Source organism: Ammospiza nelsoni, chromosome Z, assembly GCF_027579445.1.
Source record: "Ammospiza nelsoni isolate bAmmNel1 chromosome Z, bAmmNel1.pri, whole genome shotgun sequence".
Lineage (NCBI taxonomy): Eukaryota > Metazoa > Chordata > Aves > Passeriformes > Passerellidae > Ammospiza > Ammospiza nelsoni.
In genome coordinates this window covers 87,648,171-87,670,688 of record NC_080669.1, presented here as the reverse complement: position 1 = coordinate 87,670,688, position 22,518 = coordinate 87,648,171, and the positions used below count along the sequence as shown (strand labels likewise).

Here is a 22,518-nt window from a genome sequence, read left to right as displayed (position 1 = left end):
CACTGGGGAGGGTGAGACAGAGCTCCCCATTACCTCCCTGGTGACTTGCTGCATCCAGTTGTGCCACCAGTGTGGGGGCGTTGTGCAGGGCTTTAATTTTCCCTTCTTTTTGTGGGATATTGGCAATAAGTGTAATTTGTAGTTTGTGTGCTTTGGTTGTCAGCAGACTGATGGCAGATGAGCAACTCCTTGTTCTGTGAAGGCTGCAGAGCCCCTGTAACTCTGATCCTGTTTGTTCACTGTGGAGGAGCGTCCTTGGGTTTGAGCGAATTAAACCCACCCATGTTAAAATTGAGAGTTTATGGTGTATTTGCTGGGAGAAGCCTTGTGACTCTGAAAACCAATTGCCTCAGAAGGAAATCAAACACTGCAAGCACCTTCAAATAGACTTAAAATTGTGTTTCATTTTCCTTTGTGGCAATCAGCTGTCAATTTTTCCTGCAGGAGTGAAGGAATCTCATCAGATGACCATTTTTAGGATAATTGCTGGCATTCTGCACCTGGGGAACTTGAAGATCCAAGGGGAACGAGACGGGGAGGTCTGCAGTGTATCGGTAGGTGACCCTCAGGAGCTCCCACGTGGGGAGCTTGGAGTGCCCAGGAGAAAGGCTGTGCTCATGTCCTTGGCTGGAAAGCCCTTTTCCTCCTGGTTTCCTTGGCCTTTTTTTGAAAACCCATCACAAGTTCCTAGTTGCTTTGTTTTTCCTGGGAAATAATGCATTTTCCCTCCTCTCTAGCCAGCCTGCGAGTGAGGTTGTTCAAAAATTGCTTTCATCCCTGACATCCCAACCCACCTTAGCTCTTCCTGCTTCCTTAGAACACCCAGTGCAGGGTCTTGGGGACTTGTGACACTGATGGTGACACCACCAGCACAAGGTGTGATGCTTTACAATCACTTTTCCTCTAGGCAGAGCCATGGAGCTGATGCTTCTAACATGGCCAAAGGAGCACTGTGTGGTTAATTAGCAAAAATAAGTAACACTAAAGATGCCTTAGAGGCAGTTTTTCTGTTTCTGTGTTTGTTCAGAGGTGGGAAAAAGTAAAGCAATTACATGGAAAATACTGTCCTGTAAATTATCATTGCATCCCAGGCTGGGTTGTTTGTTCCTAATTGAAGTATTAAAAGGGTTCTGCACACACTTCAGTGTTACCCTAGAGATAATGTAGTGTTCAATGAGAGAGGCTAGAGGTAATTTACTTGATATTTGGCAACATGAATATGTGAAGGCTGCTGCTTCAACGATGTTGAGTTCTTTTAATGAATCTCATGTTGTTTAATTACCTTCAAATGTAATTGCAAGGTATTAAATCAATTCTGGTACAACCTTGACTCTGGTCAAAAAGGTATTGTAGCAATGGAACATACTAGAATTCTTGTAAAATGCACTCTTTTTACTGCATCCCCCCAACTCCATCCAGCATTTCTAAGTACACTTACCTAACTGGAAACAATTTATTTCCTATAGATATGTATTATTACACAGGGGAGGGGGAAATTGTTTTTTTCTTTTCCAAAAGGCAGAGCCTGCTATCTGACCGTAATAGAGGCTCAGAACTGCTTTGTCTTAATTTCAGAGGGGGAAAATATATTGCACTAAAGAAAATGAAGTTCACATTTCATTTTATTAATTGTGCAAAGCCTAAGCCCTTCTGGTAATGTACGATTTATTGCTTTGTTATTCAGGATGGAGTTATTTTGTAAAAGGCATGGTGTCCTGGCATACCCTAAGCTTTAGTCTGAGGCATCACCAGGGTTGCTGTGGAGCAGGGTGTAGCTGCAGCTTGAGGAGGAGTGAGATGGAGAATTCTTTCTCCTGTGGAAATGTGCTTTTTGTGAAAGTTGAGAGCTCAAGGATTACCAGAGCAGGGCCAGGCCTTGGTGCCACCATCCAGAGCTCCGTGTGAGCTGTCCCACCGTGTCCACGAGGACTCCCACATCTGATGGGTGTCACTGCATTCCCGCTCCTGTTCCCCACAGAGACACAGCTTTCCTAGATAGTTACAAAAACCCGCTATTCCTTGCACAGAGCTGTGAACTTGGGTGTCAAAATGCCTCTTTGCGGTGTCACCAACCTGCTGACTTTACTTCTGGTTTCCCCCCACCTCCCTCCCAGAGCGAGGACGAGCACCTGAGCAGCTTCTGCAGCCTGCTGGGCGTGGAGCACAGCCAGATGCAGCACTGGCTCTGCCACCGCAAGCTCGTCACCACGGCCGAGACCTACGTGAAGAGCATGTCCCTGCACCAGGTGGTGAATGCCAGGAATGCCCTGGCCAAGCACATCTACGCCCAGCTCTTCAACTGGATCGTGCAGCACGTCAACAAGGCCCTGCACACCACTGTGAAGCAGCACTCCTTCATCGGCGTGCTCGACATCTACGGGTAGGCACCTCCTCAGCGCCCTGGGCAGATCAGTTACTCCTTCTGCAGCTTGTCTTCCCCTTCCTGCAAAGCACATGCTGCTTTGTCTGGGGGCAGGTGGTGGGAATGATGGAAAGGAGCACACAAAAAAGTACTGTGGGGTTTGCAGTTTTGATCCCCCTTCAGAGTGTGCAGCCTTCAGCACAAAGTGGTCTGTGTGAGCGCTGGGTTCTGGGTTTTACCTCCCATGCCTTTCCCATCTGGAGTTTCTGTCTCCTGTGCTGTTTAAAACAACCTCAAAAATGAGCTGGGGTAAAGGTGCTGCTGTGGAGAGCAAAGCTGGCCTCATCTTGCTGTGGGGTTTGAGGACACTCCTTCACTTTATCTGTGAAGGCACTGAGAGCTTTCAGAGGAGCTTGGGAACCTGTGGCGGGGATGTCAGGTGCAAAAAGCTCTTGCAGAACTTGCAGCCTGTGCCCTCAGGGGCAATGAGCCACTTTAAAATTGTTCTGGGTACCCGTTACTGCCTGGTTTGTCATCCTGAGTGGTGGTAGAAGAGGGCTGTGAGAGTTGTCTGAGCTCATTTTAGCTGAAGTGCTGCAAGGAAGCAGACAAGGGAGGAGAAAGGAAGGGATTCTGTCAGTTGTGGGGTGGAAAAGGAAAGAGGGCTTGTGGGTTTGGGTTTTACCCTGCATTTTTCCAACACCCTTTTTTTAGTGTGTGTGTGTGTCTCTGGGCAGCCAGGCCAAGAGAGAAGTCCCAGGTGGCCCAAACAGCAGATCATGCTAGGCTGGGTTAGGTGGCACTTGGAGCAACCTAGGACAGTGGAAGGTGTCCCTGCATGACCCTGGATGATCCTAAAAGGTCCCTGCAACCCAAAACCGTTCTGGGGTTCTGTGGTTCTCAGTGGGACAGCAGTGGTCTCCTGTTCTCCCTTACCAGTTCAGGTGCTGAATTGCTCCTGTTTCGGAGGGGAAGGTGGAATGCACACATTGCAGCTGCTCCAGGAGCCAGTCCCTAACCAGGGCAGTCACTGTGCTTGCTCAGTCCCCAGTCCTGTGTCCTCTGAAGGTCTGTCAGCTCTAGGAGAACCTCAAATTGAGAATGAAATCCTGCCAAAGCAGTTCTGGATCAGAACAAAAAAGCAGTGTGATTATAGGGCTGTAACACCTACACAATTGCTGGAGCTGGGTCTTGTGTATAAACCCTCCCACTAAGTTTGTACAGCTACTGGTGCTTGGGATGATAGTTTTGACATCTGGACAACCAGAGCAGCAGAAAGGATGCCAGACAGTGCTGGAGCAGCAGTGCAGCCCCCCTGGCTGCTGGTCTCCATCCATAGCTGCTGTCATGTGGCAAGGTTTGCAGGAACACTGCTATCAAGGGTGATAACCACACAGTTCTCCTTGGTTTGGGATTTCAGTGGGAATGGCTTGAGGTGATGAAGTTGCTCTCTGGTTTGTAAGATTCTGGGCTCACTTGGGAAGATCTTAAATACAGTACAGTCTGGTTCAAGGGCTGTATGAGATAGAGAATGTTTCCCATCTCTTTTCTATGAGATAGAGAAGCTGTTTTCCCCCACAGAAATTTCTGCAGGCTGGAGTGTGATGAATAAAGCTTTGAGATGGAGCCCTGTGGGTGATGGTGGGTCCATACAGAAAATTGGATGCTTGAGTTAGAGGATCAGACTTTCAGAAATCTGAATGAAAGGAGGCTTGAGGATAAGGCTTATGAAAGATTAAGCTGGGCTTGAAAATCTGTTGGTGTGGAAGAAAAATCTCCTTCAGCTGCCTGTCCAGTGTGTGGGCCAGCAGGTGCTTTCAGCCCTGGTAACACCCGCAGGGCTTTTCCACAAGGACCTGCAAGTCCTACCAAAGAGGCAGATTTGCAGGGGAAGGTGTCCCTGTTCTTGGCTGAGATGCTTGTGGGACTCTGGTGTTCTAAAATGACCGTGAATCCCTTTTGTAAATGGGTGTTGCTGTCTAAATGCTGAGTAATTTACAGTGCAGGGAATATGGGTGATGATAGCCTGGCTCTGCTGAACTTTAAAGTGGTTTGGTTCTCCTAACTTATGTGTTTTTTGAGCTTTAATGCAGTTTTCTAGCTAACAGATTTTTCCCCCCCAAATGGATGTTGTTTTGTCCTTTTCTTTGGGAGAGGGGTTGAGCTGGAAAGGCAGGGAGCCTGCAGCAGCTTCACAGCACATCCTTGACATCCTCAGAGCTCCTGTCCCAGTGTTCCTGGGGGAGGACTGTCCCTCTGGGTGGGATTTCTAGGGATGGGAGCCACACAGAGGGTGCAGAAGCTGCAGGGTTTTTCTTCCAACTTTCTAGTGCTCGACTTTGCATCCTTAATTCTCTTTTTCTTTCTTCTGAGGTGAGAGGGTGCAGCACTGAAAGCCTTTCTGTATTTATTGAAATGGTGTTATTTGCTGTAGGACCAATACTGAAGTCAGTCAGAAGAGTGGATTCATGGGGCACTCCTGGACTTGGTGGGGATGGCTTGTTCCCGCTCTTGTTTGCCACATGAAATGTGAACACCCAGGCAACCAGCTGTGTGCTGGACTTATTTATGAACTTTAAATATTAAAACATAAACCTTGGTGCTTCAGAGGACTTAGGAGAGACCAGCAGAATGGGGAGCAGCAGAAAACCCAAAATGCAGCATTTGGCCCTTGAAAATCTACTTACAAGAGCTGTCCCCTCCTGGATTTGCCTTCCAGGGAGCCACAGCGATGGGTTTCAGTGGTGAATATGCATATTTTTTCCACCAGATTACAGTGCACTAAAATGAATAGAGAGCCAATAGAGAGCACTGTTTTTCTTTCCCCATCAGGATGTTGCCCTCAGTGCAGTCACTCTGGGCAGGTAGGGCCTCCTGGCGTGCACACACGTAGGGCTGGCTACTTATCTGCTTTGTCAATTAGCAAAGTGTGCTAGTAGAGTCCCTTAATTAGAAACTTTGTGAGATCTCCCTCGGAGCTGAAGTTGTACAGCAGCTCTGCCCCCGGCTGGCACCCACTGGGAGGGTTCATAAATCACTTCTGGTGTCTCAGAAGGGGAGAAGTTTCCACCCTGATTTCTTTTCCTCACACACTCCTGCCCTCATTGCCCTTTCCCACCTAGCTCGCTGTGCCTCTCCATCTATGTTTTAATTAAATCTTTCCTTGCCCTGTTGCTGTGGTCATGCCTGCAGCAGCTGGTATTTCCAATGAGTCCTGGGATGCCACATTCCTTGAGTGGCAAGGGCTGGAGGCGCAGATTGGCTCAGCCACGCCACCGAGATCGAGCACAGAGGGGGCTCTCCAGGGACACATCCACCACTGAGGGCCATGACACATCTTTAATGTCATCATTTGCTGTCCCACGCACCAGATTCTGTTGCATTAAAGACTCTAAAGCCCAGTTTTTGGGAAGGGGATGGGTTAAGCATCTTCTGCTTGGCACAGGTGGCACCAGCTGCTGGACACACAGAGGGAAAGCAGTCCCAGGTTTCCTCAAGGACTGTGGGGGTGATAAAAGCACAAAACCAGCTCATTTCTCCATTCCCCTTTTTCTTTTGCCATTTGGCATGGCATTTCCCCAGGGACTCTGGCATTTTGTGTGGTGATGGCATTGTCACCTGGAAGTACCTGGAGAACAACTGCATTGCCTGGGTAACAGCAGGGTGGTCCTCAGGAAGTGCCAGAAGTGCTGATTATTTTGGGGAAGAGAGGCTGGAAAGAAAGGGCTTCATTCATTCAGCGTTTAAAGACTGTTCTGCCAGCTCCTATGGTGCCTATTACCCCAACAATTATTTAGTCACCTATTTATCATTACAGCAGCTTACTCACTGAACACAGGAAGCCTTCCCACTTCTCTCCTTGGTTTAATTCTTACAGTCATGTGTGAAAGACTTCTTTTTTCCCTTCCCCCTTCAACTGTGCCTTAAAAATAGAAATATAAAACACATAACTCCCAGTGGTAGCTCAAAATACCCTCTTTGGGTTTTAAGAGCTAGCCTGGCTCCCTGTGCCTGTCCTTGGGTGTTGTGTGCTTCAGCCTCAGGGGCTCTGCTGACTCCCTGCTCCTTAGCTGTAGTCTGTCTTACTAAAACTGCATATTTTTTCCTTTCTAATTGTGATTAGGAAGCTATTTTTGGGCCTGTTTTGGAGCTAATGTGTGGCAGGGTAGGATAATGTTTTGGCGTGGGGAGCTGTGGAAGTCCTGGTGAAGAGGTGGATCGCGGAGTCCAGCACCAAGGACCCTCTAAGGAATGTGGAGTTGGAGCTGAAATCACCATTTTTCCCCTTCTCCCTTCCAGAACTTGCTTACTCACGTGTGTCTAATTTTTGTGCTAACAGGGATGCAGTGCAGAAGCTATAATTACAAATTTAATACCTTCTTTTTTCTGCTCTATTAAATTCCATTAAAAGTAGCATGCTGGGTCTTTTAAGACAGCAGCTACTGTTTCTTCATCACCTTTGCAGTGAATGTATTTGGAACTTAATATTTCATAATATTTTTCCCCAGGAGAGGCAGTTACATTTCTTGTCTCAGACAGAGCTGATGGGCAGGAAGCTGCAGTTGTGCCAAATGTCTCATTCGCGTGTACCAGGAGGGACCTCTTGAATCCCTTGAGTTCTGCCAAGAAAAGAAAGATGTTTTGAGGAAAAAAGTGTAAATTTAGGACAGAAGGAATGGAAATTAGGGTTGAGTGCTCCCCATCACACGTATGGCACCATTGCAGGAAAAATTTTTAAAAAAATTAAAAAAGAAGATTTTGAGACAAAGCAACGCCTAATGCTGATTTATTCATTGCTTTGCAGGTTTGAAACTTTTGAAGTGAATAGCTTTGAACAGTTCTGTATCAACTATGCCAACGAAAAGCTCCAGCAGCAGTTCAACTTGGTAAGGTCAGCTTGGAAACTTTCCATAAAACCGAGCAGAAAATGTAACTAGGCAGGGTTGTGGTGTGTCTGGCTTCTGCTCTACAGCATTCCCCTGCAGCCTGGACAGATCATGGGCATCCTTGGGATGCCCCTCTCCCAGACATTTCACTGCAGTGGTTCTGGATGTTCCTATCAAGGTGGAAAATATTGCTTAGTTGATGCATAAATGTGATCCTGGAAATGGATTTGCATGTGATCTGTGCAAAGGCTCACATATTGCTCTGAGTAAGTATGAAATCTGCCTTTTTCTTGGTGCTGTTTCAATCCTAAAACAAAACCTGGGGGGGGTTCTCATGCTGATTTCCAGTGTGAATTAAAATAAGTTATGGGTGTGGAAACCTTCCCATTAAGCATGGATTAAACCTGTGAGATGAAAACTCTGTATTAAATAACAGAATTGGAAACGCTCCCCACTTTTCACTTGGACATGCCTCACAAAACCCAGAAGTGTTCCTATTTTATTAGAAACAAGCATTTACCTTCACTGGAAATGGAACCAGTAAGGAGTTTGGTTCTGCTTTGGTTGTAAGTAGGGAAAAAATACTGTTAATTTCAGGATACAGGGAAAACTTGTTAAATTTGAGCATTTAAGTATTGCAGATTAGTTTGGCCCTTTGAAGCTATATCTTATGCGTGGACATGAACATTTGCAGTCAATCTAATGCATCACATAGATCACTGCTGCTAAAAATGAAAAGTAAATTATTGTATTTGCACTATTCATATCTTACTTGGTATGTCTAACTATCACTTCTGAAGCGTATAAATTCAAGCTCCAAGATGACATGTTTGAAGAGATTTTAAAAAGCTATCTTTGAAGGGAAAAAAAAAGTGCATTTGAAAAATCATTTTTTAATATGCTCTGGAGTATCTCAGAAATAGCCAGAGACAATTTATCTGCTTGGGCAGAGGTCTGAGATACGTAAGCCTTGCAAAGATTTTTTTATTATAGGTTCTTTTAAATGAGAATTTTCAATAGAAGTGCCCCCGAGTCAGTCAGATGCTGCTGCTGATACCCCTTGTGGGATGATGGGTGCTCTTTGTGCAGCCCTGCTCGCAGATGGGACACGGGCCCCCAGCCCTGGCTGGGCTCCCAGCTTGTGAACCTGCTCCAGGTCACTGCTTTAATCAGCAGAGCAATAAAGCAGAGGAGGATTTTTGTCAGCCCGAGAGATAGATGTGTCACTGCCACGCCAGTGCATGGCTCCCACCTCGTTGCAGTGACAGCTTCAGTCACTTTGTAGTGAAAGTCATTTCAAGCCTTATTTTTCCCTGCGCCGTGGTGTCCCAGAGTGATGGTTTTGTTTTCCTGGCCGGGAAGATGGGCTGTGTGAATGCGCAGGCTGTATGTGAGGGCCCCTAGAGCCTCTGGGTGTGCTGATGGAATGCTGAAGCCCAGCAGGGACAGGGGGAAGGGGCTGTGCTCTCTGGCTGGGCTCACACTCAGCAGCTCTGCTTTCTCCCACTCCCAGCACGTGTTTAAGCTGGAACAAGAGGAGTACATGAAGGAGGGGATCCCCTGGACACTCATAGACTTCTATGACAACCAGCCCTGCATAGACCTGATAGAGGCCAAGCTGGGCATCCTGGACCTGCTGGATGAAGAGTGCAAGGTAAAGAGGACCTCCCCCCTTTTCACCTGTGTCTTTGTCTCGGTAAAAGGTCAAAGAATGGGCTTTAATCTCTGGTGTCTTTAAAGTCTGGTGTCTTAGGTGGGTAAACATCTCCTTTCACGTGTTTTGCTGCTGTGCTCATGGCAGGAACAGGCTTGAGTTGGGGTTTGCTTTGGTTTGGGACATTCAGAGCCTCCTGGGCAGGTGTTTTCTCCAAACCCAGGCACCTGAACTCACCCTGTGCAGCCAGTGCTCATGTGTCTGGCCTGGCTGTTCTGAGGGACAGCCTTCCACTGAGACCTGATGTCTTTGGCATTGCCCAAAAGGAGCTGGAGCTCCTCTCAAGCCTTATTTTGTCTCAGGGGAAACCTGTCTTCTTGCAACACCTCTTTAAGGCAAAACTCATTGCATTTAGTGTGCAGACTTCAGAGAGTGGTGATGTTGGAGAGCAGTTTGCTGTCTTTTGCCCCCTCTCTCTCTCATACTGGCCAAAGTGAAATCTTGTTTGAAATTTGAGAAGAAAAGCCAGAGTGGCAAACCTTGATGACAATCCAGAAGAAAGGCTGGGCTCCTTGTTCACACATTGCTCAGTCATGAATAATCAAATATACTTAGGAACAGGGAATGTCAGAGGGCAGGTTTCCTTGGGAAGCTGGGATGCCTGCTTTGAAGCTCTTTGATGCTGGAGATGGATGTCCTGTTGGAAGGGGATGGGGACTGCCATCCTGCTGGGAGTGGCTGCCCTGAGGGGCATCAGCCTGGTGTTGCTGTGGGGCGACCCACGTTGTCCTCAGGAAGGGTTTCCATTGAGATTCAGTGTGTTCTGTGCCAGGGAGTGTCTTTCTGACTGTGGGAGGGCCCTGAGTGCTTCTGAACAAAGGCAGGGAAGAGTGAGACAAAGTGCTGGGAGAGATGAAGTGGATAAAGGGCTGCCCTTGCCAGCACAGCCAAGGTGATAAGAAGGACCCAAGGAATTCTTGTGGGGTTTGTGGGATCCATGAGCCCAGGAGAGATTTGATGGCTCAAGAACACAAATAGCATGTTGTATCAGAGGGAAAGGGTTGGGATCCATTGTTCAGACTGGTTTCCCTGGACAAGGATGTAGCACCTGTGCTTGTCTGGAAGGGGGGTGACCTGTGAAGTGTTTGCTGCCCTCCAGCTACCAGGGCTGCCTTCCCTGCCCCAGCCTGCACATCCCACGAGCTCAGCCCTGGTCTGTGCTAGAGACACTCTGGCTTTGTCTTTGGGGTGAGCCAGAGCTGGGGCTTTGCCCTTTTCAAGTCTGCTCTCACGAAATCTCCTTGAAAATGAGAACAAATTAGACTTAATTTTATGTCCTTAAAAACAGCATCTCAGCCAGTGCTGGTTTGGAAGGAGGTCAGATTATTTGCTTGATATTCAGCACCATTTAATCTGCTCTCTGTGCTTTGAAGCCAGTTAAATTCTGCAGGCTCAAGCTGTCTTCTGGATGCTGTGAGGACCATAAGGGAAGTTTTGCTGGTGTTGGCTCCTCTCTGGAGCACCTGGCACTGGTTGCTGCTGGTGGCATTGCTGGTGGTGACATTGCAGCTCCCATGTACCAGCAGTAGATTTACCTGGTGCTACTTTTTCAGTCCATACTTTTTTGAAAAAAAAACAAAACAAAAAAAACTCACAAAAAAACAAACAAACAAAAAAAAAACCCCAAAAAACCAAAAACCCCCCAACCCCAAAACCCTCCAATCAAGATGTATTCCCCCACCCTTCTCATCAAATGCCAATTATCTGGGTGTTTACCTGTCAGTGGGGGATGCTGTCATTAGTCACAGGCCCTTATTACAGGCCCTGTAATCGCCTCTTTTATAACAACCTGCAAGTGTTCTCCAGATTTATGAAAATTTCAGCAAAACCTGTCAGCTGAATGCAGCAGTTTATGGATGAAAGCCTCCACCCCCATGGCAGTGTTTCAGCTCCTGGGGTGGGACCACAATAAGGTAATTACACGCCACCTTGTTAGAACCTAGCAGACGATGAAAACACTCTGGGATGTGAAACGGCACCAGGGGAATATTTGGTACATAATGAAGCATTAGTGCAAATGCAGAGGGTTTGTCACTAATGTTCTCACTTCACAGTATGGGGTTTTTTTAAATCCCTAATGTGTGGTTGGAGAGGAGGTGGCTGGGTATGTGCTGAAGCAGTTCAGGAAGTGTAGGTCAAAGCAGAGTCTCGTTGCTGTTTAGGGAAAGCTTGACGTAAGAATTGGCACTGAAAGAGAGGGCTCTTGAACTGGGGTTGGGGTGTTAAGGACTAAACCTGCCTCCTGAAAGCTACTGAGAAAAAGCCTACTTCTTAAAACAGACTTTAGCATATAGAATTGTGGAATCACAGAATCACAGAATGGTTTGGTGTTGACCTTAAAGATCATCCTGCTCCACCCGCTGCTCCACCCCTTCCACTGTCCCAGGCTGCTCCAAGCCCAGTCCAGCCTGGCCTTGTACACTGCCCCTCTCACAGGTGACAATTCCTTTCCAATACCCCATCTAACCCTGCACCCTGCAGAGGGAAGCCATTCCCTCTTGTCCTGTCACTCCATGTCTTTGTGAAAAATCCCCCTCCAGAGGGGAGATAATTATGTTTGGGTTTTTAAAAACAGCTTTGTAATATAGGAGTTGGAAGCTGTTCTAGAATTATTAAGGTTGGAGTTGGCTTCTGGAGCTCATTTGGTCCTTTGTCCTGTTACATCCTTGATCTGCCTTCCAACATCTCTGAGCTGTGTCTTCTGCTGAGAGACCCTGGAGTCTCCTTAAAGAGCCTTTTCCCTGTTTTCTGCACTGGAGTTTCACCTGCCTGGATCTGTAGCTTTTAGGATCTTGGTTTTGCTCTGTTTATGTCCTCTGTTCAGAAGAAGTTCTGTCCAAGGCCACCACAATGAAGGGATGCGGATGTGCTGTAGCACAAACTGATGAGCCCAAAGAGGTGGGAAAGGGTGGAAGGGCATCCAGGAGAACCTCCCTTGGTGAGCTGTGCAGGGTGGGTGCAGCCACCGTGGGGCCAAGGGGGAAATAATCTGGGAAAGGAGTAGAGCCTGTCAGAAGGAATGAAAGATGGAGGCTGTCTTCTCCAAATCCAGTTCTGGGAAGATTGCTTGGATATCTGGAATAGATTTAGGGTATGGTTGCACTTGTGGAGGGAGTTACTTTGAAGGAGGGGACAGCACACTTTGGAAAACTTTGAATTCTGAGGAGACATGTGGGATGACTTGCACTCTCTGAAGAGGAGCAGCCAGTTGGGGTTGGTTTTCCAAGGAATTTAGGTTATCCTTAGAGGAAACAGAGAGCCCTCAGAAATGCAGCTGAGCCTCTGTCAAAGCTGGGTGAGCTGTCCTGTTTTCAGACTGAAGGTACATGGCATGTGGGCATGCTGCCTGTCTTTCAGCACTTTCTTAGTGCCTTGGACAGTGCTCCCTGGCACAGGGTGGCATTTTTGGGGCTGTCCTGTGCAGGGCCAGGAGTTGGACATTGCTGGTCTTCATGGGTCCCTTCCAGCTTGGGATATTCAGTGGTTCTGTGGTTCTGTTTGGGAATACAGTCAGAAGTTACTGTGGGTGCCCAGGTTTCTCCATAAGGTGTCCTGCTACCTCACTGTTTCCTTGCTTCTGCCTTGGCATGGGAGGGAGAATGAAAAAATTAATGAAAAAACAAGTGTCCATTTCCCTTAAGTACTACCAAAAGGGTTCAATCAAGCGCAGGCTGATGGGGAAGGCTCACTTGTCACAGTTGTCATCGTTGTCCAAGATTTGTGAGGGATCTTTCTGCTGGTGGAGCAGCCTGACCCTGAGGCTGCCGGGGGGGAATTGTGTCTCACCAAACCCCCCAAGTCCCTCACGTTCCTGAGCTGCTCTGTGGCTCCACACTGTGTTCCATGGCACGCTGCCACTGTGTTATGCTGCTGATGTGCCAAATGCATTTCCTGGTGCTGTTCAGGAGGTGCTCTTGGACCTTTGCTGTGTGCTTCTGTCGAGTGCCAGGAACGCTGCACTCCCCTCCTGCCCACTGCTTTTCCACCCCGCCTGTCTCCGTGCATCGCTGCGGACCTGGGCATCTGAGCAAATGTGTTTTCCTTGTCTGGACTCGTTAGGTTTTTGGACATCAGGAATTAGCACATGGCCTTCCCGTCCGCGGGGATTTCTGCTCCACGAGCAGAGGTTGGACCCCTGGGCTTTCCTCTGGGGCGGGCAGAGCAGAGCAGCCTCCCCGACGTCACGCTGTCAGCTCTGATGACTTCAAAGTCAGGCACATCACTTGCAGGGGAACGTGTTTCTGGAGTGTTTCTGCAGAGGCAGCCCACGCTCTTTTCAGGCTTTAACTCATATTGGAGTGCTAAGGAGTAAAGAAACAAAATGTGAGTAGTTCCTACTGTGTTTTCAGAGGGTTGGTTTTCAGATCACTAGGTCTGGATCACAGAATACCTGAATGGTTTTGGTGGGAAGGCAGCTTGGAGCTCATCCACTCCCATCCCTGCCATGGGCATGGACGCCTTCCGCTGTCCCAGGTTGCCCCAAGCCCCATCCAACCTGGCGTTGGACAATTCGAGGGGTGGAGCAGACACAGCTTTGCTGAGTAACCTGTGCCAGACCCTCACAGGGAGGAATTTCTTCCTAATATCTAATCTAAATCTACCCTCCTTCACCTTAAACCACCTTTGTTTCCTCTATCCACTTAACTGTCCTTCTGTTGGAGGTCGTGGTGGAGGGAGTCTCAGCCTTTAGTCCAGGTGGTCCCAAGCATCTCCTCACCCCTGGCTGTGGGTTCTTGGTGCTGGGATGCAGAAAGGATCCTGGCCCTGGCTGCAGTGCGTGTGATTGTGGTTGCAGGAGCTCCTGGCAGCACCAGGGACAGTGGATCCAAAGGAGGAGGGACCCTGCTTGTGACAGGGGGGGACAGAGGAGCACAGGCAGTGACCTTGTGCAATTCCCAGTATCAGCTTTATCCTGTTCAAAGATTCCCTACAAAACTTGCAAGGCAGTCGCTTTTCTTCTTCCCCATCTCCTAAAAAAAGGTGAGATAGCCCATAAATAACTTTCTCAGTTGCTCTAAGGGCCTCAAACTGCCAAGGTAATACCAAAAGCTGTTATAATAGTAGAGATAATGGCCTCCTTAATTTTTATCTTTGGAACTTGGTCCCTATCAGGTGCTTCCCAGGCAGCTAAAAATACCCAGGCTGCAGGACGGTGAGCAGGGTTATGGCAAACCCTCTTTCTGGGAGGCAGGAGTGATGCCTTTGAAGTTTAACTCTGAGATAAGCAGGCTTTTCAGCAAGGTGGATGCCCTGGAAGAGAGCTGGTGCAGGATAAATCTGGCTCAGGGTGGCTGCAGTGCTCCTGCTCTGCACCTGTGACTTAGTCCTGTGCAGGAGGCACCCAGTGATACCTCCTGAAAGGATGTTTTTGCATGCAAATATTAAATATCACCCATGAAAAGAAACGCATCTACATTTATATAACCCCATCGTTTAAACATGCAAGTCTTACCTTGCATAAATAAAATATGTATATAATTGCATAGCTAAGTGCCTTTCAATATTTATATATAGCCTGTGTTATTTCTGTGTGTATCCATAATTGGCTAAACTTAGAAATTGTAAAGTATAAACAAATGTGGGAGAGCACAGCTTGTGTGAATGGCTGCTGCATTTAATTCACCCTCATTACAGGGATTGGCAGGAGATGCTTCTCCCTGTGTTCAGAGCCCTTCTGGTGTGTTTTGGTTTGCTGTCATGAAATCAAAGGCTGTTAAAGAGCAGCATAAAGAAATATTCCTCACCTGTCTCATGTTTTCCATCTTCCTGTTCTGTGTCCCTATTTCCTCTGTCATTTTTCATATAAAGGCCTGTGTAAAGTCCTGACGGATGATCAAGAGCTCTCACTGTTGCTGGATGGTTGTTCTGTGGTTTCTAGGCTTTGTCCCATCTAAGTTTAAATATTGACTGAATATTGACTGAGACTTTTCTTCTGAACCATTGCTTTTTCTAACCTAAATATCCAATTATACTTTTTTTTTTTTTTAAAATGTATGTGTGTGTTTGTGCAGCCACTGCTGTGCTCCCAGCATTTCATGGGATGGGGATGAACCCCATCACAGGTGGCTCTCAGACCCCAAGAGGAACAATCTCACTGTTATATAAACCAGAACCTCATGTGTGTGGTCTCATGTGGCAGTTTCTGGAAGTTATTCCATCACCGAAAACAGCATTAAAAAAATAATATTGGTGCCTGAGTAGTTAATGTATCATTAATTGTAAAAATACTTTCTTATTATTTCTGTTTTAATTAGTGGGGTTTTTTTGTTGTTGTTGTTTGGGGGGTTTTGTGTCTGTGTATGTATGTATGTATGTATTTGGGGTTTTGTTTCATTTTGGGTTTTCTTTCATTCTGGGTTTGTTTCTGTTGGGACTTTTTGTTTTTTGCAGGGGGAGGTTTAGGGATTTTGGGGTTTTTGGTTTGATTTAGTTTGATTTTGTTTTTGCTTGTTTGTTTGTGTTTTCTGTTTGTTTCGTTTCAGGGTTTGTGGATGCTTTTTTGTTTGCTTCTTTTGGGGGAGAGATTTGGGGTTTTGTTAGTTTTTTGTTTGGTTTCGTTTGTTTTTGTGGCTGTTTTGGTTTTTGTTTGGTTGGTTTTTTGTGTGTTTTTTCTTTGTTTTAGGTTTTATGGGTGCTTTTTTGTTTTGTTTTTCAGTGTTTTGGTTTTTGTTTGGTTTTTTGTGGTTTTCCTTTGTTTATTTTTGTTTTGTTTCAGGGTTTGTGGGTGCTTTTTTGTTTTGGGGTGTTTTTTTTGTTTTGGTTTGGTTTTTGTTTATTTTTTTATTTGTTTGGTTCATTTTGTCATTTTGTTCTTTTATTTCCTGCAAGAGCCATTCCGATTGCCGGAACAGAACCAATATTTGGGTGTTTTCAGCTGGAAACGCTTGTTTTGTTGTTGTGGGGTTTTGTTTGTTCTTGTTTTACTTCAGGGTTTTTGGGTATTTTTTGTTTTGTATTGGGATGTGGGTTTTGTTTGTTTTTTTGTTTGTTTAGTCCGTTTTGTTGGTTTGTTCTGCCTTTTTTTTTATTTCCTGCAAGAGCCGTTCCAGCTGATGGAACAGAACCAAGATTTGAGTGTTTCCTGCTGGAAATGCTGTTGTGGGTTTTTGTTTGTTTGTTTTTGTTTCAGGGTTTGTGGGTGCTTTTTGTTTTATTTTGGGGTGTGTTTTGTTTGGATTTTTTGTTTGTTTGGTCCGTTTTGTTGGTTTGTTTTGCCTTTTTTATTTCCTGCAAGAGCCATTCCGTCTTCCAGAACAGAACCAAGATTTGTGTGTTTCCTGCTGGAAACGCTGTTTTGTTCTTGTGGGTTTTTGTTTGTTTTTGTTTTGTTTCAGGATTTGTAGGGGCTTTTTTGTTTGTTTGTTTTGGGGTGTGTTTTTGTTTGTTTTGTTTGTTTGGTCTGTTTTGTTGGTTTGTTTTTTCCTTTTTTTTTTTTTTTTCTGCAAGAGCCGTTCTGTCTTCTGGAACAGAACCAAGATTTGCGTGTTTCCTGCTGGAAACGCAGTTTTGGTGTGTTTGTCACCAAAGTAGGTGACCACAGAGCAGCACCTGGGCCTGGCAGTGTCTCCTTTGTCCCCTTTGCAGGTGCCCAAGGGCACGGACCAGAACTGGGCGCAGAAGCTGTACGACCGCCACGGCGCCAGCCAGCACTTCCAGAAGCCGCGCATGTCCAACACCTCCTTCATCGTGCTGCACTTCGCCGACAAGGTACGCAGCAGGGAGCACCCGGCAGGACAGGAAAGCCTCCTGCAGCACCGTAAATCAGGGCAGAGCCCCGTGAGCTGCCCCTCGGTGCATCGAGGGTGGTGGTTGTGGCTCAGGTGCTCAAATCTGGATCAGCCCCGAGGGCTTCAGCCTGTTGGTTGTGGGCTCTGGGCTGTGAGTTGTGGGTTCTGGAGGAGAGAAAAATCCTCTTTCCCAAAGCTGTGGGGAAAGGGGTTTCTGTAAGGGCAGCTTGGCAGAAAATGTCCTTGTGTTAGAAGAGCAGGAGCTGTGAGTGCCAGCAAGGCACAGTGCAGGGAGGAGGTGAGATGTGATCCCAGGCAGATCCCACCTTTGTGAGGGAGAAAATACCAACTGTGGCACTAAACCAAATCCCGGTGCCTGGTGTGCTGGGGTCTTGTCCATAGACTCCAGCTTCACTGAAGCCCTGATGTGACAAGTGTTACAGCAAACAGGAATCTCAAAAGCTTGAAGTTAACCCAAACACACATTTGTTAGGAAAAAATTAAAAAGATCAATCCTGGCATGTGTCTGAGGAGCTGGACAATATCCAGGTGCTGTGATGCACCTGTAGGACAGGTGCTTCCCCTAACCAGGTTTGTCCTTGATACCAGAGGCACTCACCATGGCAAATGTTGATACTCACCTTTCCTCAAGCAGGTGGTTTTGCATATGGATCCTTCATGAACAATATTTCTTATTAAGTTTTTCTCATTTTTTAATATGAAAAAAAGATAAATTTTCTTTTGTAGTCTCTAATGTATTTTTAAAAATTTTTTTAAATTCCTTTGCATCCCACTCCTCTGCAGTTTCAAAACCCAAGAGACCTACAAGAGACTTAGGCAGGGCATATTTTGAGGTTTATTGATTAACTTAGAAGGAGTTGAAGAGTGAACAAAAGAGCATGTAGAGTTACTGATGATCCTTGCAATTTTTACCCCTGACTTCCATACACAGCAATTTAATGGCTAGGAAACAATCTGTGTTTCCTAGTAAGGATTTTGCTTTCACCCAGATTCACTTTGATAAAAAGTGACCTTTAAATTCCAGTTGTTCCTTTCCCCTCTCAGGGTTTTGGGGTGAGCTCCTGACAGCAGGGGAGTGGTGGGAGCACCTTGTCTTTGTGTGTTGGACTTGTCCCTCTGAGCTTCTTCCCTTTGTGTCCTGGCAGGTGGAGTACCAGAGCGAGGGGTTTCTGGAGAAGAACAGGGACACCGTGTACGAGGAGCAGATCAACATCCTGAAAGCCAGCCAGGTAAAAGGAGCAGCAGGTCAGGGCAGGAGCTGAGCTGAGCATCCCTGTGCCACACCTGGCTCAGGGTGTGACCCTGCTGCACTGACAGCCACCAGAGAGCCAAACCAGTGGGGTGTGGAGCAGGGAAAAAGGATGGGGAGAGGAGGGTGCTCAGGGTTACACCCACTGGATGCATGGATGTGGGTGGTTGTCTGCCTTCCTTCACCCTGGTGTTGGTGTCCTGTCAGGATGCATCGCAGAAGTGGTTTCCAAACCTGCTGATCCTCTTCTTTTTTCGGTCACAAAGGGCCAAAATTAGGAGCAGATAGTTTTTGGGCACTGTACATCCCACTTAGCTCTTGCTTGGAGCTCCCCACCCATCACTGAATCACCCATCACCCACAGAATCACTGGATGATTTGGGTTGGAAGAGAACTTAGGGATCATCTTGTTCCAGCCCCCTGCCATGGGATACCTTGCACTAGACCAGGATGGTCAAAAGCATGGGGATCTGGGGTTAAAAGCCACTGTCACCAGCATGGTTTGTACATTGTGGGTAGCCTTGCTGGTCCTATCCCCCTTCTGTGTGAAAATAGCTGTTCCTGTTATCTGTAATCCGGCATACTTGTCCCCGTGACTTCTAATTACTTCAATAATTACTGTGCAAAAACTGGAGTTAATATGTAATGCTGGAACTGTAACATGAACTCTGAGACACTCCAGCTGCTGTGGAGCTGTTTTACACCACTGCCAACGTGTAACTTTAACAAATTAACAGACACTAATGATCACTCTTGGTGTCACTTGTCTTTTACAAGGTTTTGTGCCTGTACCTTCCCTCTCCCGAGTGTTGTACAAACAACTTGTCAACATCTCATTGCACCAGGTGCCAGCAGGGATGTATTGACTGGCTTTAAATGCCAGGTCTCCTGGTAAAGGCTTTTTTGGCTCTTGCTGTTTAAAATTTCCTGTGTGCTGTGGATTTGGTGGGATGTTGGAAGCAGAAGAGCTGTGGGGTTCTGAAGGCTTTGGAGTGCGTCATGCCTGCAGTAAATGAGCATTTGACAGTGGGCTCCAAGCTGGAGATTTTACAGTTTTCTATATAAATTGAGTAGATTTTTCACTGGCTTCCTGTACCATACTCCTGCTCTCTGTGACCATTTGGGTAGGTTGGGTTAAAAGTGTCAATAACACAGGCGGCTAAGGAATTTCAGATCCTTGTTGTTTTAAAACCAGACCAAAAGTTCTTCCCTGCAGCTTTGAGTCTTTCATTGTCAATTAATGAGCTGAAACCTTAACCCCATCTCTCCCAGAAGCTGCTTTTATTAAGCAGTTAGTGTGAAAATGCAAAGCCCAACTCACTATCCAGCAGCCGAAATCCAGGCTGTGTGACTCTGGGGCACCATTGCTGCTCCAAACCCCATGTGTGCTTTAAGGAAGGAGTTCATCTGCTTTCCTCCAAACCATTTCAAAGCCTTCCACAGCATAGGCCAGCATGTTTTGGTTTGGTTTTTTTTTGTTTTTTGTTTTTTTTGGGTTTTTTTACACTACAAGTTTTGAAGGCCTGCATGTTGCAAGCAAAAGTGTGTCATATTCAGACTTGTCTTTGTGACACCCTTGGGTGTGCTGCTGGCTGTGACCTTCTAAATGACACCCTGAATAAGGAGTGGGATGAAGGGAGGTGGAGGAAACATTATTTTTAGGAGGAGTTTGTCCCTGTCAAAGTTAGAAGAGATGAGAATGGGAAATTATTTAAGTGTTGTCAGTGGCTTGGCCTGTTTCACAGCAAGGAATTCATGTGAAGATGGCAAGATGAGCAATTTTCTCATCCATGGTAGTAGTTGTGAAATTAATAACGATGAAGCTGAGCTTTAATAATGCCCAAATCAAAAGCTCTGCATGTTCAGGAAGCTTCCCAGGGAAAAACCGGGCATGATTAGAGCTCATTAGAAATGCCAGGTAACCTCCAGGAATAGTTGGTGCTGTATGATGAATTATTTAGCCAGTGCTGAACTTGCTGTTGGAGTCAGTGCTGCAGAACTGGCAGTGACTGATAAGGATTTCTGCTTGACTGTTTGGTGTAGAGGAGAGAGTGTATCTCATTGGAGTAGTGTGGTGTGGAGTGGTGGAGACCCTGGAAATCCTTCCCTAAAAACACAGATGTAAAATAAAGGCTCTCTTGCCATATGTAGGGACCACAATATAATATCAGAGCAGGCTGGACTTTGTTTAATAGCTGTGTTGGAGAGGATAATAAATTCCATCCAGTGTCATCCCTGCCCCTTCTACTATCCCAGGTTGCTCCAAGCCCTGTCCAACGTGGCCTTGGATGCTTCCAGAGATGGGGCAGACACATGTGCCCTGACACAGCCCAAAACACTCTGAAATTCACTTGGGTCTGAGAACCTGTGGGAGATAGGTTGTTGAATTACTGCCTTTAACCCCCATTTACTCCCATTCCCCTAACAACATGGGAGCAGTGGCTTGTATCAGCCTGTGCTGATGCCGTGCTGGTCTGGAAGAAGAGCAGTAGGAGCATTGTCACATTCCTCTCCCAAATCCTTCAACACCTTGTGATTTGCTCTTGCTGCCCCTAACCCCTGTTTGCCAGCAGATTGTTATCCTGGTATTTTTGCTTCTTGCCTGCCATTTGCCCTCCAGGGCTATAAACAATTAGAAAAAATTTTGTATTTCTGTAAAAGGCAACCTGGTCTCTCTGAACCAGCAAAAGCAGAAGTGACAGTGCTGACTCTGCTATTCAAATGTGTAAATTTAACTAAAGCTCACATTTGTGCTGCGAGGACTTTGTCCTGTCCTCAGGATCAGGCTGGCACACAGCATTCCCTACTTTCTTCTTTACATTCCCACTAAAGCAGCACAGAGGGCAAGGGGAACACTGAATTTAACACAGCAATGACCTGGGCACCTCCCTGCCAGCAAGCCATTGCTGATGAAGCACTCCCACCAAGGCAGAACTGCCTTCTGCTAATTAGAATGCAATTACTGCCATCAACAAGATGGTGAGGGAGACTTTATAAAGCGTTTAATTAGTTCTGTAAGCGCTGGTCAGCTAAAACAGTTGAGAGCTGATGTTCTTTGAATTAAGGGAAATTATTTGAATGCTGATTGAAGGCATAAGGGCATGCTGTGAAGGTATTATTTTCCAGGCCTCTGTAATTACAAATAATGCATGAGTGGCTTTGACCCTGCCAGCTGGGGAGGAGGGATCTGTCCCTCTTGCTTATGCCCCAGAATGGCTCCTGCTAGAGATGGTCCCAGTTCCACCAGGTTTGCATCATGCAAGCTGAGAGCTTGGCTCTGAGATCCTTCCCCAGGAACAAACTCTGCTGTTATTAATACCAAGTGGATGGAGAGAGCAGTGGCACTCCCAGCTGTGTTGAGAAGACATTTTGAAACCCCAAATTACATCCAGAGGCTTTACCACATTGTCAGGTGTGAGGCAGTAATGCAGAGCCTGTGTTGGATATCTTCATTAGTATACATGTGTCATCCATACCTCCTGTGCTTGCAGGAGTCAGAGCATCCCAGATGGTGTTGTGTCACCATAACAATTGTTAGGATGTGGTTTTTAGGGATAGAGGGCCAGGTGAAGGAGGGGAGAGCCTTTATTGTGGTAGGAGTTGAGTGAGCTGCAGAGATAGCAGTGAAAGCTGAGTGTGAAGCAGATCCTTAGCTAGCACAGTCATGGAGCCTGCAATAAATTTGCTCATGCAATGCAAATAATTTCCTTCCCACAGTGTTGTTGAGGCTGCTGTCCTAACAAGCTGTGAGAACATCCCACAGGACAGGGCTGGAAATGTTCCTGTCTCAGCCCAGGGATGTGGCAGAGAGCCAGGCAGCCCTTCACAGCACAGGGCTGCTGTTTATGTCTAAAAAATGGTAAACCACAGCACTCTTCCTGGGATCTTAATGGAAATACAACCAGGCTGGGCTTTTGGAGGAGCCTGAGGTGGGGGCAAGAGTGCTAGGCAGCTGCCACTGCCTTGTGCTGGTGGTTTTGGGGTGGATGTGTTGGGCATGGTGTGCCATGGATGTGAGGAATGCGGTTCTCTCCCTCAGGTGCTCCAGCATCCCTGCTGCTGGGAGACACTGTGGGTGCTTTGGCAGGAGCCCAGCTCAGCTGGTGATACATGACATCCCACCTGCTGACAGAGAGGGTTTTTTTACATTTAAGGATTTTTCCTTTGAATGCAAGTGCAGCTGTGTCAGTAGCCAGTGTGGGTGTGTAGATGGATTCAATATGTGAAAATTCGACAGGCTTGCTAACCAGACCAGATTTATGGTGGCTTACTTAATATTCAGGTTCCCCAACCTAATGTAAATCTGAATATTCTGCCTCCTAAATAATAATAATAATAATAAAGGCATTAACTGCCTTTGCCAGCTCACCTGTTGTTTGTGAAGCAAAAATGTTGCTGCTGGCTTGCCAGAAATCCCAGGCTTAGGATCTGTTGAGCTAGATGTGGTGCTTGCAGGGTTGTGGGATGGTGGTGCTACCCTGAAAGGTGGTTCATTAGGGAGGAAGTGTTTGTGTCCCTTAATTTTTTGAAAAGCAAGGGTGCCTCCGGGGCTGTGGTGG

The 22,518-nt window shown here is 46.7% G+C and overlaps 1 protein-coding gene across 1 annotated transcript in view; it reads left to right on the top strand.

Moving 5' to 3' along the window:
• Positions 1-22,518, top strand: part of MYO5B (myosin VB) — a 149,933-nt gene that overhangs the window by 59,421 nt on the left and 67,994 nt on the right. The window contains exons 9-14 of the mRNA XM_059491981.1: positions 445-554; positions 2,115-2,380; positions 7,167-7,248; positions 8,762-8,902; positions 16,547-16,669; positions 17,856-17,939. Of these exons, the coding sequence (XP_059347964.1) occupies positions 445-554; positions 2,115-2,380; positions 7,167-7,248; positions 8,762-8,902; positions 16,547-16,669; positions 17,856-17,939 (806 nt within the window). The remainder of the gene's footprint in view (positions 1-444; positions 555-2,114; positions 2,381-7,166; positions 7,249-8,761; positions 8,903-16,546; positions 16,670-17,855; positions 17,940-22,518) is intronic.